Source organism: Panthera tigris, chromosome F3 (genome assembly GCF_018350195.1).
Source record: "Panthera tigris isolate Pti1 chromosome F3, P.tigris_Pti1_mat1.1, whole genome shotgun sequence".
NCBI classification, from domain to species: Eukaryota; Metazoa; Chordata; class Mammalia; order Carnivora; family Felidae; genus Panthera; species Panthera tigris.
The window spans coordinates 20,321,325-20,349,312 of NC_056678.1; the positions used below are offsets into that span (position 1 = coordinate 20,321,325).

The 27,988-nt window shown below is 38.0% G+C and overlaps 1 protein-coding gene across 6 annotated transcripts in view; it reads left to right on the top strand.

Annotated features, from left to right (window-relative positions):
* RASAL2 (RAS protein activator like 2) overlaps window positions 1-27,988 on the top strand; it is a 349,262-nt gene that overhangs the window by 264,586 nt on the left and 56,688 nt on the right. For all 6 annotated transcript variants that reach the window (XM_042976554.1, XM_015543801.2, XM_042976556.1 and 3 more), the window contains 2 exons: window positions 2,043-2,149; window positions 26,137-26,246. In XM_042976554.1, the coding sequence (XP_042832488.1) occupies window positions 2,043-2,149; window positions 26,137-26,246 (217 nt within the window). The remainder of the gene's footprint in view (window positions 1-2,042; window positions 2,150-26,136; window positions 26,247-27,988) is intronic.

A 27,988-nucleotide genomic window follows, 5' to 3' on the forward strand; every position in this document is an offset into this window, starting at 1 on the left:
TGCTAATGGAACTTATTTTCCTCCAAGTTTGGTTTCTCCATCAATTATTCAGAGATTAAAATATATTGTAATATTTAATCTCATGTATCTTCTAATTATAGGTTATTATCAGAGGAAAGATGAGATTTTCTTGTGTCTTCACCAGACCCTCTCCCCACCAGCCTGCTCCCCATATATTAGAAATGCCTAACTTGGATAATCATTCTTTAAAGTCACGTTCCTAAAGTCTGAAGGTCTTGTTGTTCGGAGTGCTTTGCAAAGCTGGTTTGTTTAAATTTGGTGCTTTGTGCCATTGCCGTGAATTTTAGCTAATTGTACTGCCATTTTTTAGAAGTCATGTGTGCCTAATTCTGAAAATGGCTTTGTGCATTAAGGCTCATTTAACCACTGATGGTCAGAGAGAAGTTGAGAGACTTAACAGTTATTGCTCATAATTTTAAAACAGTGATAGCGTGGGACTTTCTTGTACTGCAGGCATATAAGACGCTATGTTGGCAACCTCTGTCATTAGCAATGTTGCAGTTTGGCTTATGTCTTACTGGTCAAGATGTCACACAGAAGATATGTTTAGTTGTGGAAAGAAAATCAGTGTCCAGCATGCAAAGATGGTAATAGGGTAAGCACTTCCGATTGGATTTTCATAGGAGGGATTGATTTGTGTGCATTACTAGGTCTGTGTAAAATGGTGTCCTTTTGGCACTAGCTGAATATAAATTTCAGTAAATGTTTTTTTCTTGCTGCGGATTAGTGTAATACAGTGAAATTTTCTGTAAGTGAGGGGAGGCAGTGGTTGGGCGTCTGCTAATAGCCTGAAAGTAACTAATGAGGATGTGCAGTCGGAACGATTGATTGAATAGCTGCAGTCCTGTGTGTTTCTTTCTCGCTTGCTCTCTCTGCAAGCTGTAGGGAGGGAGGGGGAAGAGCAAGACACAGGGAGGGAGCGAGAGAAAAAACGCTTTCTCTTAAGTAGAAGTAGCACGGATCCCAGGGGCCAGGAGGCCAGAAATGGAAGTTTAAACTGCATCTATCTTTTAAAGGGAGAACAGCAGGAATCAAAATGTCAGTCTCCGGAGTCACGATTTACTCCTTATTTTTTAAGATCTGGAAGATAATACAGAGTACTTTTTTTAGGATGTGTTTTTTTTCCTTGTCCATGTTGAGATTATCTAATGTTATCTGAGAAGCTGGATTCCTATATGTCTGTCAGTTGACGTGGAGATGGGAAGCAGTTGTGATAAAGGTATAATATGTGTATATCTATCATCTGTGTGCGTGTGTATGTGCATATATATATGCATATATTTATATCACTCTATGAAAAAAATGTTTAAATGTAACCTTAATATAATGTACAGTAATTAAATTAGAAAATATCACATCATCTGCAAAATCCGAAGCTTGTTAGGTCAGTTTGAACAGATTTAGGAATACAGAGTAAGATCTTAGTAAGGTCATATTGCCAGCACAAGGAGAAGCTGATCTATTTTTATATCTGCATAGGCATATATGTTATTTTATCCTAGCAGCAGCTTTCAGTCGCCTCATGCCCCTTTGGTTGCAGTCTGGTGAATCATCTTATCTTCACAGAACTGAACTTTGACCTTTGTGCAGACACCATCGAATCATGTACAACACAAGACTATATTTTGTTCACAAGAATGCCAAAATTGTCTTTGGATTCTGTTAACTCCTATGTTGCTGACAAATAGAGAAGTATATTCATGCACTGTGAGATGTGAATATCAAGTGAATTTATAGATCTTAAACATAGCTCAGAAAATGTGAAAATACTTTTTATGTGTGCACAGATAAAATTATAATCTGTCATGCTAAAGCGGATTCTTAACTGTGACCAGGTCTCCCTAGTGTCTTGATAGTTCGAATACCACAGAGAGAAACAGAGAAATCATGTGGAGATAGAATGTAATATGCCTTTAAAGGAAACTGATTTTTTGTGGGGGAGAAAACCCCCAATAATTTTACATTGTAGTCAAAGATCCTAAATTTCGGTTTCTTAATGATGTTTCTTTCTTCTTTTCCAGAGGTGCCGGCAGAAAGGTCCCCCCGCAGACGGAGTATCTCAGGGACCAGTACATCAGAGAAACCCAACTCCATGGACACTGTAAATACCTCACCCTTCAAAGTACCAGTAAGTGCTCCTCCTCTCTAAAAGATATTTTACTTTTCTCTCCTTTCTTCTTAGAGACAGTTACTAAGGAATCCACACATTTTGCTCAAGAATTTCTTTATAATACTGAAGTTAAAGGACACAGTTATCAACTTATGTAGATCAACTGTGGTTAATGTCCACCACTTTGAGTAGAAGGTTTATTACATTTTAGGGAATAATTATTAAATTCAAATTCCTCTGACCTACAGAGTACAAATCTTTGCCGGATGCCCTTTTATGAAGTTACTAGTGAAAATCTGTTACCATTCTGTAAAGATGCTGGTAGCATTTTTTTTTTTTTTTTTTTTTTTTTTTTTTTTTTTTTTTTTACAAATGGGAAGAGTTTTTTGGTTTTTGGTGTTTTTCGTTTTGTTTTGTTTTGTTTTGTTTTCCTTGAGCTAGAGCATAAACAGTGAATGATGAGACTCATAAAGTTGCAGAGCAGATTATCGGAGAATTAGACGATTGTGAGTTCTATTCCTGAGACCTGGCCTGTGCTTTGCTTAAGCCATCTTTTGGATGACCATCTAAGTGCTTAAGAAATACCCTGGAAGAAATATTCCTTAAACTGACTAGGCAGTACTAAGAGTCAGTATTAAATATTGAATGCTGAGATCAGAAGGCTAGAAGCGATCAGGTCAGCTGACCAACACTTGCAGTTCTGTTTTGTACCTTCTTGATATAACTCTCAGTAACCCAGATTTTAATCCATCCATTTTCTTTGCTTATTTAATAAGAAATACACTGCCTAATTCTATCATTTCAGTAAAACTTATTGTTTTTAAACTTGAAAAGAGTAACTATCATGAAGCTGGCCATTATTGTAGGTACAATGGAAAACACTATAAAGTAGAAGTAGACTTTTCTATTGGGGGAAAAAAAGATGATTTTCTTTTAATTCAGCTAAGTTAATATGTTGTATTCCTTATTTATATATTCCACTACTTTTTATTTTTTTAAGTTGGGAAAACTCTGTAGGTTGAAATGATATTTTGAGATATATAAGCTGGTATTCATTTATAAGTCAACCAACATGAATGTTTTATTTTGGATTAACTCTGAAGAGCAAGATTTCCCTTTATTGTCTCTCAGTGTCTTGTAGAGTTTTTGAGTATCTGTTACTGTGTGACACCTTCCAAATGTTTACAGATTCTCTCATTTTTAAAGATCACAAGCAAGATTGGATTAATATTCTAACAATATTATGATGGAATGATAAAATATCAGATTTCATTCCTTTTACTAAATTTCTTTCTTCCATAGACATAGCTTCCCACTTAAATGTTTGGGTTTTTTTAATGAATGAAAAGGGCATTTTTTTTTTTCTCTTCCCTCCCCTTCTTGTTTTCCTGATGAAACAGAAATCAAATATAGTGAAACTGACTATCCATACACAGTGTTTGGTGAAAAGGATTGAATTAGAATTTGTAATTTTCATACAAGCCTGCTAAAATAGAATGGTTAATTCTTAATTTTTTTTTTTTTAAAGTCAATAACTGAAGAAAAATATCCTTCTATAACATTCAAGTACTTCTATTGAATCTGAAGTTCATGACTGGGCTTTTTAAGTTTGAATTAATTAAGAACAATAATTTTCATTTGTATTTAAACAGTTGATAGCTAATTTGAGGTTTACCTTAATAATAATACTAATTACTCTTGAGTAAAAGTAATAAACCAATGATGCACATACATGATGGTGAGCACTCCTTTACAGACCATTTATTCAGCTGTTACTCTTCTGACAACCTCAGCCATCTCACAGATTAAGAAATATTGAAGGAAAGAAGGAGCCTCTGACTGGCAAACTGTAGTTCCAAAGCCCATGCACTTAGCTCTCTAGGAGAATTTAACTATTCGTAAGTTCTTACCTAGGCAGTTATTTGAAAAATAACCATCAGAACACATTGATTGTAATTTTTGAAAAAATGAAGTGAGTTGGGGGGAGGAGGCAGAGGAAATGAAAAGCAAGGACTCATAAAAACAACCTGAATCCACTTATTATAAAGGCAAATAGCCCAGTGTTGCCATTGAACTACAGGAGTACCATTGAATTACAGGACACATGGAGAATAGTGAAGTAATTGACATTGATAATAATGATCCTGAATCATTAAGAAAAAGTGAAATTATATTTGTCATGCCGGTTTTCTTTTTAAAGTGTCACTGTGCAATATTGTGATATATATCCATTGAGAATATTTTAAATCTTGAAAATATCTATTGCTTATAAAACTTGTTATCCAGAAAAATATGGTTTGTGAAATGCCTTATTCCATGATGGCTCTGGATAAATAATTTATATTCTCTTAAAAGAAATCAAAATATGCTGTCTAAAAGAGGCAATGCGGTACTCAGATATCTGGAAATTCACAGTCTCCTTATAATACCAATAACTAATGTGACTGACTTAAATGTAGTGCCAATTAGAATTGTGTCTAGCTTTCAGATCAACACAGAATGCTTTTGTAATTAATATCACAGTGGAGTCTGCATGTGAGAAAGCAGTGTAAGAAGGAACCAAACTTTGAGATACTTAACTAAGTTACTAATACAGTATCCCATGCTATTAGCATGATTGTTTCCATGGAAGTGATCCATGTTAACTTTCTGAAGGGGCAAAAGTGAGATTTAAGCACAAGTGCTTGTGATCCTAGGATTCATGTGTCTTTCCTGTGGTGTAAACAGCAGGTTCACAACTTATCAGGTGGACCCTCCAAAGGGCTTACTCTTCCCGGCTCCATTTTCAAGCAAATACTGAGGGCAGATAAGTAGTTTTTAGCAAAAGCCTTGACTGAAATTATTGACAGTGACACACTTCCCGAATGGTTGCTTTGGGCAAAGTATTAGTGATTCACCAATTATTGATACTTTCTTGGCACTAGGTCCTAGGGACACAGAAATGAACACAACAGAATTTTCCACTCCCAGAGAATTTAAAGTCTAGTAGTAAGAGACAGAAAAATGACCAGATTCATAAGGAGGTAGATAAGCATGGTGACACAGATTTTTAACAATGCATTGTGTGAGCAAAGGCTTTTCCGGGGAGCCAGTATTCGAGCTGTTTCAAAGGCTGAATGAAAATAATTGACGGGAAGAAGAGTATCCCAGGCAGAGGCAAGAGCAGTTTAGAAAGACACACTTCATAAAGTGACTGAGGCTTGCAGGGGATATAAGGGTTCAGTGAGCAGGAACCAAAAGGCGTGTAGGCCAAAATGGCAAGAGAGAGGATGGGGAGGTAGGTTGGGGCAAGACTGGGAATGTTTGTTTGTCAAACTTAACTAAATTTGGCTGGCCATTAAAGCGCTAGAGATTTGTTTTCTGAAATATTTATCTTGGCTCAAAAGCTAAACCAGAAAGGAGCTAGCCATGGACTCTCCAAAAGGGCTTTCTTCCCAGCTCCATTTGTGTAAATACTGTTTAAGTATTGGTAAATTTCTTGACTCTTCCCCAAGTGACTCTTTTTCCCCTTGCTATCGGCATCATAACTCAGGGCGACAAGTAAGGGACTGCCTGCCATTCAAGAGAAGGCCAGCCCTGCACCCACCCCAGGCTATCAGCTGTAGAGTAGTGGTTAGCTTTTGAGAGATCAGGAGAAGCAAGGGGGTAAGAGTCACTTGTATCCTGCTGACTGCTGCTGGATGTGGTAGAAAGGAGCCAGGGAGTAAAGATTGCAATGAGCCCAAATTAGGGAAACCCAAAACCTTTGTATATCTTTCCCATTCCCCAAAATGTATATTTTTATAATCTTAGAATGGATAGCCAGTACAACAGTCTATTCATGTGTACTTCTTACTTAGTCTAAGCCATCTTTATGCCCGTGGTAGACAAACGAGTCAATAAGTTGAAATAAGCTGAAAAGTAAAAATAAACATAAGAGGGAACTTAGGTGGCCACTGAATCTATAGGTAAGGCAAGGTCTTGGTGTTTAGGAATTTTCAGTGCATTTGTACTTTTATCTAATCATAGGCATAAGGAGAAGCAGTGATCTGCAGGATACTTTTCCTGTTTCTTCTGTTCATTCCATGTTTCTTTACCTTAATTCCAACTGCAGTTGTTTGTTTCTAGGTCCATGTCCCTCATTAGACAATAAATATCTCCTCTCATCTTTGTAGCTACCTCAGTGCCTAACACAGTACCTTGCACACAGTAAGCACTCCACAAATAACTGTTTAATGGATAAGGCATTCATGACTTACTGAGTGACCAGAGTCAAGGGAGTGTCTCACGTTTACTCTCTTAGTATTACTCATGATATCTCAGTCAAATGGATTACTAAACCTTTTAATAATCACCAAGCGATCGTTTGGAGTAAATGCGTGTACCTGTGCAAAAGAGTTACATGTTTTTCTTCAACCAAAAGAGATTTTAATATATATTTGGAATTCAGGGCTTTTTGGTATTTTATGTATATCGTGTATTCTGTGTCTACTTACACTGGGAAGTGTAACTAGATAGAAACCTTTATTTAATGTTTTGTTTCTGTGGATGTTTCTTTGAGCCCTTTACGTGTCACATATATGTGTAAGCTCACAGTGTTTTTGCAGATCTGAGTTTTGACTATCAGCTTCTTCAGGAACACTTTTAGTTATTTGAGTCGTTTTTGCCTCTTTTTAAAGATGCTATTTTTCACTTGTTTCTTTATCATATTGCTAGACTTTTTACATTTGTCACATTTGTGCTTTCCTTTAAATAAAACATCCATTGTATGGTTTATACATTGTTAAAACTATATTCAAATAATATTTACAGGGGTAATTAGGAAGAAACGAGTAAACTAATGAGTTATCCAGGTACTTTAATTCAGAAAGGAAAAATGATCATGCCTTGTAATTGTATATATTTGTTTCCCATTGCCTGAGTGTTTGGAACCGGCTTCTTTCTTTAATGTTCTATTTATAAAGTGACTATTGATATTTATGATTTTTATATCACTTCTCCTTAGACGATGCCATCCATTTAGCTTTGGCTAAAAGAAAGCGGCTTGTGTTCCGGGCCAGGTGCTTGGCTTAGTGTTCTCATTTCCATAACACAATGGTCTGAGTTGGCCTTCCATGTAAATGTAACACAATGCAGTCGCAGCTGCTTCGTTTGTATTAGCTTTGAGCTTGGCTCTGAAAGAATTCAGGCACTAAAATTTATGCCAAGACAACCAGAAAGCATAGTTGAACTAAGGCAGTAGCTGACTGTTCCTTTGTAACCTTTCTTGTTCCTGTGACAGTGACACCTGAGCATTCCCAATCAGATAGAGTAGATACAAAAGATTGCCAAAAGATGAAAACTTGGCATAGTTTTTTAAAAAAAGTAAAGCTTTAGAATAATAAATGTAGATGGAGTTAAATTCTTGTGTAAAAAGAAATGTTACATCCTTTCTTAAGTATCAAGATGTCAGGCTCAGTTGGTATTGGTCTCTGTTTTGAATAGAATCCTCAAGAAGATCCTTAATAAGATTTTTGTTTTTCCAAGTTAAACAAAGAGACAGAGCTTCATGCCCACTTGATAAAGATCAGATAGGGGTGTCTGGGTGGCTCAGTCAGTTAAGCGTCTGACTTTGGCTCAGGTCATGATCTTGCGGTTCATGGGTTTGAGCCCCACACTGGGCTCTGTGCTAACAGCTCAGAGCCCGGAGCCTGCTTCAGATACTGTGTCCTCTCTCTCTCTGCCCCACGCCTGTTCTCTCTGTCTGTCTCTCCAAAAAATACATAAAAATTGGGAGAAAAAAAAAAAGATCAGATAGTGTTCATTGTCAAAACCAGTGGTTTTCAACTCTGGCTATTCCTAAATATCACCTAAGGAACATCCACCCCCCCTCCCCAAACAAAACCTAATGCCTGAGCTCCACCTCAAACCAGTTAAACCAAAATCTCTGAACTAGAACCAAGTATTCTGTATTTTTTTTTTTAAACTCCCAGATGATATACCCAGGGTTGAGAACTATTTGTCTAAATGATTAGTTAATATGTTAGGAACCAATTTTTTTTCTTATTTTAAAGAGAACACAAGTTGGGGAGAGGGGCAGAGGGGAGAGAGAGGGAAGGAGGGAAGGAGAGAGAGAGAGAATCTTAAGCAGACTCCATGCTCAGCATGGAGCCCGACACGAGTCTCTCTCCCAGGGACCTGGGATCATGACCTGAGCTGAAATCAAGAGTCAGATGCTCAACCAACTGAGCCACCCAGGCACCGCATATTAGGAACCCATTTTAGTTCATGTCTTTTCTGTGGACATCATTTATTTTTTTTGTACCTTTAGGTCTGGCATAAGAAACTAATAAGTGATATTTTTTCAGTGGCCTGCCATTGCTTACAAATTGCTGCATTGTATATTAGTTGCCCTTCCAAGTGTTTGACACAGTCCATTTGAACGACAAGTATAAATGTACAAAATACAAAATAGTGACCTCTGGCCAGCCTAAGAATCTCAGTCTCAGGGGTGAAATAATCCATTTTAATTCATAGTAGCCATGGTACAGTGCCATTGCAATTTTTGTATTCCTCATTGCAGTTGCATTCCTGGGCACTTAAAGTTCTGTCTTCTGCTACTTAAAGATTCTGTATCCAACTTCTCTTCTTCCCTTTACTGACCATCTGTGTGGAGTTAAAATCCAAAGTAGGATCACCCTGCAGTGGTACCTCTTTTTAATAGAGAGTATATTTTTATATATATATATATATATATATATATATATATATATATATATATATATATATATAATACATGAATATATTCATATTATGTCTATCAAAATAGTATTACCAGAGGTAAAAATAATATAATAAACATAAGAATGCCAGAAAAGAAAAATTATAGCCTGAGGGTGTTAAATATTAACTGTACCTTTAAATCACTTTGTAATCAGGAGGGGTATAAATTTTAAAGTTTTTAATAATAAATACCCTAGAAACTATAACATTTGAAGCAGAGAAACAAAAAAAAGGAATAAGGTTAGATACAATCCCTTAAGGGAGATAGAAAGGAGACAGCAAATACCCAGAGGAAGAGGGAACCAGAATGGCAGGGAATATGGCCAAGATTCTAAACTTGAAAGAATCAAAGCATGATGGAGACTCTCCTCTGTCTATGGTTATTCATAAACATATTTGCAGCAGTGTTAACTAGTGGAGTTTCCAGTGTCTCTTGCCCAGGAGAAGAGGGCCACTTGAGAGAGAGAATGCGATGAACTCACAGCTCGTTCTTATGGATAGAATACCACAAGGGCTAATGCCCACTTAAAGAACATGTAATTAACCGCTAAGTATAACTGGTATTAGATGCTTTCCTCTTTCACAGAAGTTAGGAAGCTAGAGATATAGAAATGAAACCTTGCCAACTTCTCAATTTTGCTAGTGTTAGCTGTACCGAAAGGTGTTTTTGTACTTCTTGGCTATACCTATACTCTGCAGGCTACAAGCATTGCTGGTAAACAGTAACACCCTTGAGTGCCTTCCTGCTGTCACGCCCATTAATTCTAGAACCAATGCCAGTACCATTCCACTGGAGTTTTAAATGTTTATTTTATATTAAGCCTCTACTAATTTCATTTGAAAATAACTTTATTCCCAGGTTATTATTTGATTATAATATCACTACAAAATTTTTTGTCAGACTGTTGTAGCTATTAAAAGACTCCAGAAGGATTTTAATAGACATTTCTCCAAAGAAGATATACAAATGGCCAAAATTCACATGAAAAGATGCTCACCATCATTAGTCATTAGGGAAATGCAAGTCGAAACCATAGTGAGATACCACTTCATACATACTAGGGTGACTGTATTCAAAAAGAGAGAACATAATAAGCATTGACAAGAATGTGGAAAAATTAGTACACTATATGGTGGAAAGGAATGTAAAATGGCACAGCCACTTTGTAAACAGTTTGATAGTTTCTCAAAAGGTTAAACGTAGTGTTACCACATGACCTAGCAATTCTACTTCCAGGTATATATACGAGAAAATTGAAAATGTGTTTATACAAAACCTTATACGTGAATGTTCATAGCAACATTATTTGTAACAGCCTAAAAGTAGACACAACCCAAATGTCCATCAGCTGAAAAAGGATGGATATACAAAATGGGGTCTCACAATACAGCAGTATTGTTCAACCACGAAAAGGAGTGAAGTCCTGATACATGCTACAACATGGAAGAACCTTGGAAACATGCTAAGTGAATGAACCCAGACACAACAGGCCACGTATTATATGGTTCTACTTAGGTGAAATGGCCAGCGTAGGTAAATCCATAGAGAGAGAAGCTAGATTAGTGGTTGCCAAGGGTTGAGCCAAGAATGACTACTCATATGTATGGGATGTTTTTGGGGAGTGATGGTAGTATTCTGGAATTAGACTGTGGTGACTGTTACACAACGTTTTGAATATACAACAGCCACTAAATTTTGCACTGTAATGAGTTTGATGGTGTGTGAATTATATTTCAATAAAGCTATTAAAAAAAGTTGAGAAAAAAAGTATAGACAGTATCTGAATACTTGTTAATATTGATTACAAGTTGAAATGATAGTATTTTGGGTATATTGGGTTGAGTGAAATATATTTTGGGGAGGAAAAAAGACAAAAAAATGCATTTCATTATATATTGGCTGCTTATTTTCTTCAAGTGGGTGTGTGGTGTTTTTTTTGTTTTTTGTTTTTGTTTTTTTGGTGCTCATTAGTGATACTTTGCATATTTGCATTTTTATGCAAACTACCATAATTTTGCATGCGATAAAGAAGCTTATATAGCTTCATACATTTTTACTTAAGGATATAGAAATATGAAGCACGACATATGGTTTTAAAAGAAAAAAATTATGGCAATCATATATATACATGTAGATATTTTTTAATTTTTGCAAACTTTTACATCTTAAGGGTTATTCATATCTTATATAGTGTACTTTATAATCTCTTCCATAAGTTCATGGTTATTGAATAAACTCCTTGATTTTTTTCATTTTGTATGTAGTCCGCCTTTGCCTCTGTATTTTTCTGTGATGTTTTATATGTGGGTCTGTTTAATGGGATAATGCCGAGGTGTTTATATTAGAAGGACCTTTTAATGACTTTTTGTATAGCAATGCAATTAATGATCAACAAATCAGGAAATAATGATGTTGTTTTCTTGGAGAATATTTTTCTAAACAGTCCTCTGTATTCTATTAACAGTTCTGATGTCCCATAGTAATTTAAATTTAGCTTGCCCCATACTGTGTGCCCCCCAAACACTTACGTTTTCCCCCAAAACTATATTCCTCCCGAATTTCTAGCTTTGTAGTACTACAGATTTCTTCAGTTCCCGCAACCGTAGTATTTTCTTTCCTCCCAAATTCAGTTACCCTATCTTCTCCTCTCCTCAGATTCATCCATCCATCTTCCAGCCCCGCTGCTACTTACTTGAGTTATCAGTGCTTGTTATCCTTCCCCTGAACCAATACCAGGACCTGCCTCATGAGCATGAGACAAGCGCAGTGCACTCAGAAAGGCCCCTTGCATAGACTTTAATGTTCTGTGGTCACCATCTTAAGATTCTTATTGATCCATCTTTGGATTTGTGTTCTGTAAGTGGGGCCCCTGGGACAGTGAAGCACGTACTGGGACTTGGGAGCCAAGGCCCGTCACCACCTGCCGTTGCTTCCCTGGGATGGATTCTCTTCCACCCACTTCCCCACCCCCAGAACTCCTACCAGCCTCCCTGCATCCACCTCACCCAGCCCTAGCTTTCACTCTCTGACCCTGGCATGGGCCTTTACGCAAGCATAAAAAGATAGGAGTTGGGCTGGGCACCCCATGGCACCTCCAGGCAGGGGCGTCCTTCCCCTGTTTGGTCAGCTTCACCAGTATCTGGCAGGCGGCCGAAGGCCACAACTCAGTTGGAGTGAGCCTCTTGGCCACCCCCAACCCAGATACCTAGTGAATTGCAGAGGCAGCTGTGAACAGGGAAGAAGCCTGGCTCAACTTCCCTACACTGGGCCCGGGCATGGTACATGGCTTTGTTGGCTGGGGAGAGGCAACCTGGCAGCCAGTGGGCCACCTACATAGTGAGTCATGGGCTGGGGCCCCCGGCACCTGTGAAGGTCTGCACTTGCCCCGGTGCCTGAGGGAGCATGACACTAAATAGCAAATGAAAAACATCATAGCAGATAGGGAGAAAGACTGCTCAAGAAAGGAAAGTTTTCTGTTTTAGTACCTTTAATGGCCTGTGTTCCTGCCTTTCAAACAAGGGCCCACGTATTTTGCACTGAGCCCCTCCAACCATGTAGCCAGTTTCATCTAGTACAGGAAAGACTTTAACTCATCTCCTGGCATCCAACACCTCTGTCACCCACTTTAGCCTTAACACTGCTGCTCTAACCCTGATCATTACTTGACTCTCCCTTGCTCAGAGTCTTTTAGTAATTCTCTGTCATCCCATGCCCATGGACATGACCAAATTTTGTACATTTTATTTGGCTTGCACAGCAGGTTCTTTCCACTCTCCTCTTTCTCTTCCTTCCCTCTCCCCCTCATTTAAATATTTCCAGACAGAGCTGGCTTTTCCATCAAAAAGCATCAGTCACCCGCTGAAAGCTTTTGAGTTTGATTTGTGTTTTACAGGATGATAAAAACCAAAGTTCGCTTGGCACAGAGAACCTTTCGTTATCAAGTTTTTGGCTGCCCTTCCAGTTTCATTTCCTAATACCCAATATCACCATCCCCACCCCCACATCTCTCAGCCTCCAAACTTACAGGGTTCTCTTAGTGTCCTTTTTTTTTTTTTTTTAAACCAAACTTAAAAGTTCCCAAACAAGCTTTCTCAGGTATCTTTGCACACTTCTGCCTAACAAGGCCAACTTCTGTGTTTCCTGAAAGTATTCTCATCCTTTAAAATTCAGCTCCAGTGTCTCACTACCTCTTCTAGGCAACATCAGCCTTGACTTTCTCTGTTCTTCCATAGATGTGTGCATTTATTTGTTATAGGATTGATACTGGTATATTGTAGCCTCATTATTGGCATGGTTGCCTTCCCTGATCTGTGATATTCTGGGTGGTGGTCTCCAGAATAGGATGTATATATCTTGTAGGGTGCTTAATATGATCCATCTGAGTTGCAGAAAGAAAATAATAAATATTTAATTTTTAAAATTACACTCCTTAAATTTTTATGTTATTGAATGTTTTATAATCATACATTAGAACGTTCTTATGTTTTACAAGTAAACAATTTTAGGAACACATACCAACGATATTTTACTCATTTGATACATAGTCAAGGCAATTTAGAAACCACTCTTCAAGAAGGGTCAGGACTGTATCTTGTTAATCTTATAATTCCAGCACAGGCCTTTTCTGTTTCCTAACCTGTTTATGAAAACTCACTGAATATATAGGTGACATTCATGATTACCCAAGATATGCCCATTGCAAAGACGTTAACCTCTTAAGCCATAGCATCTTCATCATTGATGGTTTAATATTAGTCAAGGTTGTATACTGTTTTTTTTTTTTAAGGGTCTACACTAATCTGTTAAATAAAACATAATTAAGGGAAGAATGTAGTGAGTAGAAGGAAGTAATTTTCTTTTAATGGGAGTCCTGTGAGATTAATGACAGAATAACATGGGGACTATCTTGGTTGGCTTCTTACTCAAGGAATAATTGGATATGTAGGAATGTGTTCTACTCTCAACTCTTTCAAAGTTAAATGAGGGGCGCCTGGGTGGCTCAGTCAGTTGAGCATCCGACTTTGGCTCAGGTCATGATCTCATGGTTTGTGGGTTCAAGCCCCACATCAGGCTCTGTGCTGACAGCTCAGAGCCTGGAGCCTGCTTTGGATTCTGTGTCTCATTCTCTCTCTGCCCCTCCCCCACTTGTGCTCTGTCTCTCTAATAAACGTCAAAAAAAATTTTTTTAAGTTAAATGAAAAACAGACAATAGCTCCAGCAGAAGTGAAGGCCAAAACCTGATGATCTGTCCTTAGCTACCAGGGCTCATATCTCATGCAGTCACTGAGACCACTGTCACTCAGGGGCTCTTGTCCATTAAAATCGGGTGCCCACAGTTGAAAAATCCTCTGACCATATGATTTAGGGCCGGTGTCCCCTGCCTGTGTAATTCTTCCAGGGCATCAGTACAAGGAGTTCATATTAGCATTTAGGAGCTTGTATCTAAAACAGGCAAAGGAGTGATAAGAGCTTTATTTTTTTAAGGTATGTTCAGTTAGTGTCTCACTTGTGTGACCCAGAGCAAATTGTTTGACCTACTCTAAGGCCTCTGATGCCTTTTTTATGATAATGAAATATTACACAGATATTTTAAGATCCTTGAAAGTTGCAGGATAAAAGGTACTATATACTAAGGATCAATATGTTAATATTTGGGGCCTAAATTTATAATAAAAACAAATATTTGCAGTATTAGAAGCAGTATAGTTAGGAAATAGCCTCTAGAAGTTATATAAATATGCCTAATAAAATCCTTTCCTTGATTTATTTCTCCTTCCTTTCCCCCATTTTATTTTATATATTTTTTAAAAAGTCATCGTGATCGACATTAGTAAAGAATAATTATATTGTTTTACTTGTATCTTTTGCTTACCACCATTTCCATAATATGGGTTGTAGGTGCATTTTGTTTTACCAGAGGCAGTAAGAATTTTATTTTTTTAAATGACTCCTAGGCTCCAAAGCCCCCCTCTCTCTGCGATGCTTTTATTCTTAGAGTCCTAGAAATGAGAGATAGAAAACTTCAATTAAATTCATCTAGTCCATCTCCCCTGACAATGAAAAAGTATCTCTCACATTCTATTATCTGATGCTTTTTCAGGCTTCCATGATAACCTCTGGGAGACTGTCCAATAGACTAATAGACCTCACTTCGGGAGAATGTTCTCTTTCTTAGTTTTGACCTATCATTTCTCATTATTTTATCCCTTAAAGCCATTTTTCTTATATGCATACTCTGTGAACTTAAGATCAGCAGTCTCTGCCAGTCATAAGAAAATCAACATACATCTCATTAGCAGGAACTGAGGTATTCTACAGAAGTGAATATTCCAGATACAAAACTTTTCCTCTTGAAACACAAACTTAGTTTAATTTAAATAATTTTGAGGAGTTTTTTCCCTTGAATGCATTAGGTATTTTCCGTACCTTCTTAAGTGTATTGAACTTTTCTTAATAATTCAGGTTAATCATTAGGATTCCACAAGTATATATTAAGTTAACTCACTGTATGCTAAGCATTGAAGAAACACAAAGATGAGCTCAATAATGTTTGCTTTCAGGAGTTAGGACTCAGTAGGGGATATAACATAGGAATAGAACTAATTATTGGTCAAGACAGAGGAAAACAGTCATATAAACAAAAGAGCTTAGATAATCAGAGGCGAGGGACTAACTCCTATTAGAGAAATCAGGGATGGTTTCCTGAGAAGTTGGCATTTGAAATAAAGAGTGTAGGGACAACTGAGTGGCCATTTGCAAAAAAAAAAGATAAATTAGATGTGTATTTCACACCTCACATAAGCATGAACTCCAAATGGATTAGGGATCTAAATGTAAAATTAAATAAATAAACCATATAAGTACTAGCAGACATTGATAAATTCTTCTTTGACCTTAATGTAGGAAAAACTTTCTGTAATGGTTACTTTACTGTAATGGTTACAGAGGCAAACATGTTTTTTTTAATTGTCTTATGATTTATTAACATCATAAGAAACTTAAAAGACAACCAGCTGACTGAAAGAAAATATTCACAACATATAAAGGACTATTAAAAATTGAGGGACAAATGACCCAAAACTCAATAAAAGAACTGAAGAAAAACAAAGTATGAACAGATGATTCTCAAGCACTATAAAAATTGTCCTGAACATATTGAAAAATGTTCAAACTCACTTATAATCAGAGAGATTCAAGTTAGAACAATATTTTGAGGCTATTTCACCTTTAGGTGAGCAAAAACTGTACAGTATGACATCAGATTTAGTTGGTGAGATCATGGGACACAGACACTCTCATACATTAGTGATGGGAATCCAAACTAGTACAACCCTTCTAGAGGGGATTTTGGCAAAGCTACTATGTACTCACCCTTTGACCCAGCAGCCCCACTTCAAGCAGTCTACCGAAGATTTACCTCCATCAGCATAAAAATTCATAGGCACAAGGTATTCTTGGCAGCATTGTTTATAATTGCAAAATATTGGGAACAACCTAAATGCCTACTCATAAGAAAGTAATGACATACGCCACGTGTGGAAGGAAGGTAAAACAATGGCCCCCAAGATGTCCATGTGTTAATACACAGAATCTGTGAATATGCTATTTTACATGGCAAAAGAGACTTTTGAGATGTGATTAAGGCTAAAGACCTTGAGGTGAGAAAAGTACCTGAGATTATCCAGGCGGGTTCAATCTAATCTCAAGGCCTTAAAAACAGAATCTTTCATAAAAATGCAGCATTGCTGGCCTTGAAGATAGAGGAAGAGAACCATGAACCAAGGAGTGTGGGAGGCCTTTTAGAGGCTGCAAGAGGCCAGAAACAGATTCTCTTCCAGGTCTTGAGAAAGGAGTGCAGCCCTGCAGACACCTTGACTTTAGCCAGGTGAGACCCATGTTGGACTTCTGACCTACATGGCTGTAAGATAATAGATTTGTACTGTTGAAGCCACCATGTTGTGATAATTTGTTACAGTGGCAATAGAAAATGAATACAGTGGAAAAACTGGTGAAATTAGAATTAGGTAATTTGTCAGCATGCTACCCTATGTTCATTTCCTAGTTTTCATAATTTTACTATGGTTAGGTAAGATGTTAACATTGGGGGAAGCTGGGTAAGAGAAAACTCTCCGTACTATTTTTCCAAATTTCCTGTCAATCTAAAATTATTTTAAATAGAAAGGAAAAACATCAGGAATTCCTTTCCTTCTCAAGTTCCCTCCGCCAGGCCACCTCACCTGTTATCCTTTTAAAAAGTTGCCATTTCTCCATGTTATTTATTTGTGAATTTCCAACCAAGCTTTTAACTCCATGGTTCCCAAACCGTATGTCCCCGTAAAGACTTGTTCACATATTTTTTAGCAGATTTATTCTTAATAGATCCAACCTGAAAACAACCCAGATGCCCATCAGTTGGCAAATGGATAAACATATTTTGGTATATCCATATGTGGAATAAAAAGGAATGGACTACATGCAGTAACATGGATAGATTTCCAAAACAGTATGCTAAGTGAAAGAAAGCTCCATACTGCATAATTCCATTGATAGAGCATGAAGGGAAAGATAAAACTGTAGGGGCAAATCAGACCAGTGGTTTCTAGGGGCTGAGGTGGGAGGAAGGGATGGACTGTGAAGCGGCCTGAAGAAACGTTTCAGGTGGTAAAAATCTGTATCTCGTTTGCAGTAGGATACATTTGTCAAAACTCATCGAGTTATACACCTAAATATGGTGAGTTATCCTTTCGTAAATTATACCCCAATAGACCTAATGGTTTTTTTTTTTTAAGATATATTTAAAATATAACATATAAAAGTTGAAAGTAGAAAGTTTGAAAAAATTTAACAGGAAGGTAATGATCAAAAGAAATCTGATATAACATTGTTTTATCATATGAAAATGAATCTCCTAAGACAAAGAATATTACTAGGGATAGAAAAGGTATTTGCCCCCCCCCCCAACAAATGTTAATATATCAATATGTTATATCATATTATAATAATTTTTTAAAACATGTCATATAACATATGTATTTACTTTTATACTTTAATACAATCTAATAATATATCAATATGTTAATGTGGGTTAGATCTGATTAATGGGTATGTGTGTAATGTATGCGCTTTTGGTTTTTTTTAAAGTTTCATAATAAATGTTTTACTTTGTTTAATAAAAGAGAATCATTGGATGCTTGTCAAAAATGCAGATCACTGTGCCCCACGCCCAGAAATTCTGATTTATCATCAGCTCTGTGCTAGAAAAACAATTGTAATTTATTATAGGACCTTTTCTTTTTCCCTTTGATGATTTAATTTGCAAAACAAACCAACAAACCAACCCCAAATCCCTACTAGGGGGGAAATTACCCACACTGAAACTGTTTAACTACAAAGCACTTTGCAACTGTTTGTTGTTCTGTTGTTACTCTTGTTACCTAGAGTTTCCCTCCCTCCTTGGACTTCCAATAACTGGAAGATACGCTAAGGAAGTAAAATATGATGGCTGGAAAGTGGAGGTTAACGCTTTCAGTTACCCTTCCTTTTCCTTTCTCCTGTGAATTGTCTACAACTGGATTCTCGTGAACATTTTCTGAGCATCTGTAGGTTCCTCAGTTACGTTAAAAGGGGAAGGAAGGGAGTAATTGATATAGGACATAGCCCTTGTCAGGTCATTGCAATCCATAATACCGTGAACTGCTAAAGCACAGAAATACACAGGAATGCATTTACTAATTAAACGAAAACTTTAAAAGCCAGAATGAGAACAGTTCTCGCCTGGGTCCTTTCTAGTTGACAAGGTGGCATTTTCTTGCTGTGCGTCATGTAATATTTTAAGGAACTGCTATTAAAAGTGCTTCAGTCGCCTAGATTTCCTTAATCCCTCGTGTGGCCACTGATAAGAAACAGTCTCACGCAGGATGAGAGCAGGCTCCTGCTGCGCGTCACCGTGTGTTTGTGGGGAAGGTGATGGCGTGCTTCTCTGCCTCCACTTCTCCACGTCTTCAGGGAACGGCACGGCCCGGCTCCCGTTACCGCCACAGAGGCTTCTGGGAGCGGTTGCATAGCAGCAACTTTATTTCAGTTACAGTCGGGCCCTGACAGCCAAGTCCGGTCTTCGGGGGTTACTCCAGTTTGTAGGTGGTGAACACCTTTTATCATTCTCCTCACACCAAGCTCCAGAGAAAGGCAACGTTTGGCTTTTCCTTTCCCTGGGCAGTTGCTAAGTGTAAGCCTTATTTTGGCAGAAAAGAGTGAGTACCGGCTAATTAAAGTACATCACGGTAGTCGTTATCAGTTGCTGTCTGACAATGTAGGTGTTGAAGTAAGCTTTTTACTGTTTTTCAGAGTTGTAGCTGGTAGCAACAGTGTTTCAGAAGAGGATTGGACAGGTAGGATTTGTTTTGAGGGTTTTAGTAGTGTGTTTTCAGGTAAGGATGAAATCAGTTTATTTGTAGTCTTTTCCTTTGTTTCCATTTATGCTATTGGATTTTAAAGTAAGCTTGTAGGAGCATCACGTACTCTTCACGTTCACATGAGACATAGACGTCCTAACTTAACGTGAAAGAGAGAAGCATTTTCCTCTCGACATCCATCTCTCTGTAAATTTCATATTTGCATTTTTTTCTCTCAGTGACCATAGAGTCAGTTATATTTAAAAGTAATTTCAATAGGGTTTCCATTTCATGTCAGTTTAATTATATAGATAGGAGCCCTAGGGGCAAATTTTTCTAAGTCTGATGTCACATTGGTGGGAGTTTTGTTTTCTTTTTTCCCCTCATATTTTTGAATTGTCATAGTGCATTTCTTCCTTTTTGTGGTATATGATTCTGTAATAAGATACGTGTAGAAATTAAATATAGCACCCACGGAGAATGTGCATTATAAATGCATTATATCCAGGGCGCCTGGGTGGCTCAGTCGGTTAAGCGTCCGACTTCGGCTCAGGTCATGATCTCGCGGTCCGTGAGTTCGAGCCCCGCGTCGGGCTCTGTGCTGACAGCTCGGAGCCTGGAGCCTGTTTCAGATTCTGTATCTCCCTCTCTCTGACCCTCCCCCATTCATGCTCTGTCTCTCTCTGTCTCAAAAATAAATAAAGGTTAAAAAAAAATTTTTTTTAAATAAAAAAAAATAAATGCATTATATCCTAGTGCCCGAAGTATCTTGAAGAGGAATAAGAATGTGGAGAGTCAGGGTAGCATAGAGGTTAAAAAGCCAGGGTTCCAGACTCAGGCTGCCTGGGCTTGAGGTTGTACTCTGCCTCCTGGCAGCTGTTTGACCTGGGAGAAGTCAGACACCTTCTGTGTATACCAGTTCTGGGTAGGTGATCTGCTGTTGGTGAAGAAAATGAACTGTTCACATGGCACACATTCTTGCTCAAAACCATGTTAAATCACTACACATTTCTGTTTTCATAGGTAAAGTTAGTCCTCTCAGAAAAACAAATGGTTGCTTATTTGCGACTGCTTTGATGGGTCTTGTCTCTCATTGTTGCTTTCCTTAGAAATCAGAGTAAAAGGTAAGGTCCCGGGGTTCTGGGGTGCTGGGTGGCTCAGTCGGTTGAACATCTGACTGCAGCTCAGGTCATGAGCCCGCGGTTTGTGAGTTTGAGCCCCGCACCAGGCTGTCTGCTGTCAGAACAGAGTGCGCCTTGGATCCTCTCTGTCTCCCTCTCTCTCTCTGCACCTCCCGGGGTCACGCTCATTTCTCTCTCAAAAATAAATAAACAGTAAAAAAAAAAAAAAAAAAAGTAAGGTCCTTACAGTGGCCTGCAGGATCTGCCCATCCACCTCACGACTGGGACCAGCACTGCTCCCTCTGTTTCCTCATTTCCCACAGTCCCTCCCATTCCACTTCCTCCTCTCCAGCCGCGCTGACTTCTTGGCTCTCCTCATACCGTGAGTTCTTCTGCCTTAAAGCCTTTGCCCATCCCATTCCTGTTGCCTGGAATGCTTTTCCCTCCTGAGATCTGAGGCTCTCCCCCGTCAAATCTTTAGTCAGTGTAATCTTTCTCCATAAGGCCTATCATGACCACTTTATATTCCCAGCTCTTTACGTGGCTCTATTTTTCTGTAGCCCTTGTCTTTTACTAATTTCTTATGTCCTTTGTTTATTGTCTGTCTCCTTCCACTAATGTATGAAGCTTAATGAAGGCAAAGATTTTTGTTTGTTTTGTTCACTGATCGAGCTCAGGTGCCTCAAGCATGTGGCCAATAAACGGTGCTCAGTAAGTATGTGAATGAATGAAACTTTTTACATGTTAGCAGAATACTGGGTTTAAATCCTGACTCCTCATCTATAAACTGTGTTACCTAAAGCAAGCTGCTGAATACCTATTTTGTGGGGTCATTGCACCGACTGAACAGTATTGGAACTACTAGAAAGCACTTAGCAGTGCTTCATATCCAGGAAGCCTTCAGTAAATTCGTTCGGTCAACGAATGTTAATTGAGCACTTAGGATGTACCAGGTATCCCTGTAGGTACTGGCATCTGCCACTGAACAAAACGGCCCAAATCCCTGCCATTTGTGGAACTTCTTTCTAGTTTCCTTCCCTTCCTGTGATGTGGTAGTTTCTAAGAGGAAAAGCCATGATTCCACCTAGCCTACCCAGTAGTCTCTCTCCCTAGACTCAGATGAAGTTAACACTTATAGGTACCCATTTTCCATTATTTTAAAAGTGCTTTTCCATTCAGTCATCTTATTCTCTGGAATGGCCCTAGGAAGAGGGTTTTTTTATTCCTCGTTTGACAGGTAAGAAATCTGAAACTTGGAAGTTGCAACTTACTCAAAGTCACTCAATAGGAGAAATTGGAGCTAGAATTTGAAGCCACACTTTGATTCAGAGTTGCCCGCTCTTTCTGCAGTGGCAGTTGTATCGAAAACTCCACAATGGCTTTTACTCCTTTCACTGCCCATTTTATTTCAGTTCTGTTGATATTTATTGAACCCCTGCCAAATGCCTGGTATCGGACCTGCCCTGGGAAGGCAAAGATTGTGTAGTCCCTGCCCTGAGGAGTTCAGCGTTTAGAAGGAGGGCTGTTGACACATAAGTGGGCATGCCGTGTGCTAAATGTAAGGCTCGCTGTATGTAATTGGATTCCTCTGAAGCACAGAGAATGGCCACCTCATCTAGAGCCAGGTGGTACATGTCAAAAAAGACACGCTGGGAGATCTCATGCCTTAGCTGAGTCTGAAAGGATGACTTAGCCAGGGAAGAGGGAGAGATATGAGCCGTAGCAGCGATGCATGGTGAGTGTAGAGAATTACAGGCTTCTAGGGTTGCTGGAGGGTAAAGTACGAAGCAGGGAATGACCAGGAATCAGCCTAGGGTATTTAGTAGCTACCAGGTGATACCTAAGGCAAAACTCTTACCCGGCCCCCTCTTGGTACCTTTAGGTCAGGTGTCCATCCTTGGTCCGGTTAGCTATAGTCAGGCCGAAGAACTGCTTGGTGCAAAGGATAGTGATCTGTGCCTAAGGAATCGCTCAGAAGGGGCAGTGGGCAAGTGTGCATGCCATACACTCTGAGGTTTCCTAGGAGGGGTAGTGTCATTGGAAGGCTGGCTCACTGCGTAGTTGGTCCAAGACAAGGGCATAGTAGAAGCTGGGACTAGTATGGAGATGGCGAGTTTTTAGTGGCATCCATTCAACTATGTGATCTCCCTGAACATGTGGGAGACCACCTGGCTGAATGGACTGACACCAGACCAACCTTTATAGCCTAAGCTAAACAATATTTTCAGTGAAAACCATGTTTCAGTTATATCAAGGAGATAAAAACAGAATGAAATATTACTGACCACTCTGGGCTGTCTTAAAATTTCCCTTACCTGTATTCCCAGAACAACCATAATTTCACATGTATATTGAGTGCTTACTACAGTTTAGACACTGTGGCAGATGTTAAGATAGGTATAGCATTACCCCTTCCCTCGAAAGTTTAAGGGCCAATGGGAGCGATAATTATGCATTAATAGGTGGACGATCCACCTTTCCAACCTTATTTCTCACTACTCCTAATCATATACTGGCCAGACTGAGTCTACCTAAGGGGCACCCGTTTTGTTCTTTGCCAGCTCTTTACATGGTCCATTTTTCTGTAGCCCTTTCTCCTGTGGTGCTGCCTTGCTCCTCAGCAACCCCCAAACCCAGATCCTGTCTACTCATCAGGACCTAGCATATTGCACTTCTTCTATATAACTTCTCCTTATTTCTCTGGAAGATATAACCTCTTCTTTCTCTGAAATCCTGAAATTGTTTCCTATGTACCTCTCTAACATAATACCATATTATCAATTCTAAGATGTGTATTTTCTCACATTTTAACATCTCTGTAAGTTATTCTTCTAAGACACTCTGTTTGTCATCAACATTCTTGAAAGACTACATGATAATATTCTGTGGAAAAACATGAACAACTACTCTAAGTCAAAAAGTAGTTCAGAAGAATGAAGAAGCTAGTTTATTTTGCATTTATTCTTTTTATGTATACACTATGCACTATATGATAAAAACCTGCCTAAGTAAGTCTTTGAAAAACTTTCTTGATACAAAATAAAAGTCCTAAGAGATTAGGCATCATGTTATAGTTTAATTGTCAGCTTTTTTCTTAGTGTACGTAAAATAATAGTGTGACTTAACAATCATTGGTGTCCTAAATTCAAAGAAATATGATAGTTAATTTTTATTTTGTTGATTAAATATGCCAGACATTGAGAACACTTACCTCCCTAATTGTGTCATATATATTTACATATATATATAGTTTCCAAATCCCATATTAAACTATAAGCTCTTTGGGGACAGAGTTTGTGTTTATTTTGTCTTTGATTCCCTTACAATACTTGGTATGGTACTTTATGACAAATAGACATAAAACAAATATTTACTAAATAAATGGATTAAAACAAGAAGTATTGTATAGTAAGTGGCACAAAAAGATAAAGTACCGTGTAAGCAAACATCTGCTAGTATATATTCTCACTCAACTGCCTAACTGTATTTTTGTTAGAAATATATTTACATATGGCATTTGGGCAGGTCCTTGAGCCAAATCCCAACTTAGGCCAGTGGCTTTTGAATCAACCATACACAATCCTAATAGAATCCTATAAACTCTAGGTCCTTTTTGCAGACCACATTTCTGAGCAAATGTGGTGACTCATCTTGATTAAATCATGATAAGTAGTAAGTAAAGCCTTTGCCTTGGAGAACAAATGACAGTGACTTTCCCTAACTACAATGCTAAGATTGTACAGAAGACTAGACAAATGCCCGTCCCTAAGAAATATAGTGCTTCCGGGGGCCCCAGCTGACTCAGTACAGCATGCACTTAAAAATAAAATCTTAAAAAAATATATATAGTACTTAAAAAATTTTTTTGTTTTCTTGTTTTCTGTCTTCCAGTCAACCTCTATGCTCCTATAATAAAAAACTGCCTAGGGAATTTTCACCCTTATTCTTTGGGCTACAAGAATAACAAGAAATAACGTCTAAGTGTTTTTTTCAGGCAGCTAAATGGTTTTACTTCTGATTCAAATAAGTTTGTTTCCATTTTTCTCTAATGGAAGGACCAATGCCTGTGTGTTTGCAAAATACTTGGCGTGGGTAACCGCTGTGGTAGTCCACATTACTATTCACCAAATATTTCCAGTTTTCTTTCTGGATACGTGATACAATTATAGATCCTTTCCCCACAAAAATTAGGTGCGGTCATGTGACTTTTTTGTCCAATGAAATGAGACCAGAAGTGACATGAAGCTTTAAGAACTAGTACATAATTTGTCACATTTCCTTTATCCTCCTGAAGCAGGTATAGATGCACAGAGAAGGAGCCTGCCTTAGCCTAAGTCCCTGAGTGACAGCAGCACAGAGCCAAGCCCCCATCTCTGTTAGTTGACCTGCTCATAGATAGACATGTTACACGTCTCATACTACTTAGATTGTGAGTGTATTAGATAAACGTAATCCCGAATATCTTGATTAATACAGTCTTCAGCCAAAACAGTAGGCTTTGGTGATAACTAAAAGAGTATAAAAGATTTGGCGTGCTGATCTTGACCCCGTATTTCTTTTTCTTCCTGATGGAAATGTTTACTGCACATAACCCCTACAGGACGGTATTCATCTCAAGGTGATTAGAGTCATTTTCCCAGCATTAACATACTTTTCTTTGAATTACAACTTTTTCTCAAGACATAAGATGTCCTTTCATCTGCCAACAATAGAATTATTACTTGAAAGTAGTGGCTATCCTCATTCATGCGTGCATTTGTTCTATTATTCAACACACTTTTATTGGCTGCTGATTGTTTAGTAGGTGCTAAGACTAGGAAAATACTCAAGGAGCTCTAGATAGTTTGGTGAAAGTGGCAGGAGGGAGGCAGTGGTCAAAAACTATAAAGTGCTTTGTTCTCCTGAAGTCTAGATGTTTCAACGGTTTCATAAATGACATTTCATTTATGAAGTATTTCACATTTCATTTGAAGATAGTTTACCTACATTTGAAACTTAAGTTTACAAATAACATATTCAAGGTGACATAGACCAAATTTTAACAACTTTTGAGACCACCAACATATTACCTTGTACTAATTACATAACTCTTTTTTTTTTTTTTGGTTTGATTTTTGGTTTTGGTGTTGGTTTGGTTGGTGTTGGTTTTGGTGTTGGTTTGGTGTTTTATTTTTGGTTTTGGAGGTTTTTTGGCAGCTCTTAGTATAAAGCTTCTTCTCACTATCAGCATAGTCTTTAAAATTCCTTTAATGTCCTAAGTACCTTCTCACCTCAGGGCTCTTGCATATGCTATTCTCGTTTCCTGTTTTCTCTTAATTTAGTTCAGGAAATTAATTACCAGATGCCTTTTCTATTGAATTGCCTCATAGAAAGGAGTATATTTTTCTGTTACCTTGTTTTGTTTTTAAAAATCTGTTATCAAAATTACATGTTTCTCTACCATAGCTGGTATAGAAACCAAGAGACAAGAAGTTAAGTGTTATCAAAAAGTTTAATTATCCCAGTTAGCCTAGAAGAAAAAAAAAATTTGTCCCATTACCAGGTAGTTTCAAGCAACTATTATTTATAAATTAAAAAATTAAAAGCTGGATTATTTTTTTGGTCTCCATTATAAAATGGGCATTTTATAGGGCATTAAATTTTTTTGGTCTCCATTATAACGTTCTTTTCAAAAGCGGTACAAAGCAGTAAGAAGACAGCAAGGCGCTATTATGGTTTTCTCTCCCATCACTTTCTGCCTTTTCGTTCTAGGGGTTCTTCAGCAAGCGCCTGAAAGGCTCCATCAAGAGGACCAAAAGCCAATCAAAGCTTGACAGAAACACGAGCTTTCGGCTTCCATCCCTTCGTAACACAGATGACAGGTAGGAAGTTAACTTGCTTGAAGCAGGAAAAGCAGTGTGTTTTTTTTGTTTTTAAACGGAAAAAGCAGTTCTACAGTGGGTTTTGATAAGGCATTTTTGGCCTTCTCTAACTTTACATCAATGACAATTGGAAAGATCTAATACTACAATTGACTCATTTTGTCTGCAGGGGTTTTTTTGTTTGTTGTTTTTTGTTTCTTTGTTTTTTGTCTTGCTCATATTGAGGCAATTTACAAAGCGTTGACTCAAATGCCCAGCCAGTTTAAGAATCTTATAATATTGGAAATTAAGAATGAATTGAAATGCTGTTTCTGTAGAATCAAATTCTAGTGGTTGGAGATGTATCATTCTTTTGTAAAATGACGGACGATAGGGATGATGATGGTGACAGTAGCAAACATGTTCTGAGCACTGAACCAGCCACTTTATATACATTATCTTGTTCAATCTTTATAGTAACCCTGTAAGATATTCTTATCACCACTTTGTAGATGAAGAATCTGAGGCACAGAGAGATTAAGTAATCTTGCCCAAGGTCATAGAGCTCAGTAAAAAGCAAAAATGGTATTTGAACTTGAGCAATTTGGCTCAAGTCCGTGCTGTTCCCTGCTGCATTGTTCTTTGTGTACAGCATATGGAACCAGTTGTCTTGGTTTGCAGTCACACCTAGAAGACCTGAATGAAAAGGAATATTTTGATTCTTAGGACTGTCAGCTTGAGTAACCCTCAAATGCGTAGCTCACTAGGGACAACAACCTTCTAAAATGATTGAATGTGAGGGGCACCTGGGTGGCTCGGTTGGTTAAGCGTCCGACTTCGGCTCAGGTCATGATCTCATGGTCCATGAGTTCGAGCCCCGCGTCGGGCTCTGTGCTGACAGCTCAGGGCCTGGAGCCTGCTTCCGATTCTGTGTCTCCCTCTCTCTCTGCCCCTCCCCTGTTCATGCTCTGTCTCTCTCTGTCTCAAAAATAAATAAACGTTAAAAAAAAAAAAAATTAAAAATAAATAAATAAATAAATAAATAAAATCACTGAATGTGCACCAGGGCACATTGTTCAAAATTTAGGAAATGGTGCTTGCTGTATCCTGACACATCACCACCATCACTTACATTTATCGAATGCCTACTACATGCCAAGCATTTTTAATGTAGTCTCTCATGTAATATAACCTTAGATACTTTTATTATCCTCATTTTACACATGAGGAACTAAGGCAAAAGAGATTGAGAAACTTGCCCAAGGTCACACAGCTAGTAAGGAGTGGAGTATGTCTGCCTTTTGTATTTGATACTCTTAATGTATACTGGTTTTTTTTCCTTTCACTAAGTCCATTATTTTCAGTTACCCACATTACAAATAAAGATTACAGTCTCTGTAATGGCAGATTATAGATTTACCAGGCAGAAAATTACTCTTCTTTTTTATAGATGAAGTAAGTTGTCCCCCATCCTGACTTGATGAGAGACTACTGCTATATCAGCTCTTCTTATCCCCGAACCCCTTTAGAGTTACTCTGTGAAATTTGCAACTCTGTCCAATTTACTGTGTAATTGCATTGTTAATCATCTCCTTCACACCTCTTTGTTTTAAGGTAACCAAAAAAAAGCTGATTTTTGCTTTTCCTATTTTTTTCTTCGTATTATTTTACAACTTCCATCATTCTAAGAATTAAAAACGTTTTCTAAATAAGTCTCAAGAAAATTGAGTGACTTTTTTTTTTTTTCAGAATATTGGCTTTTA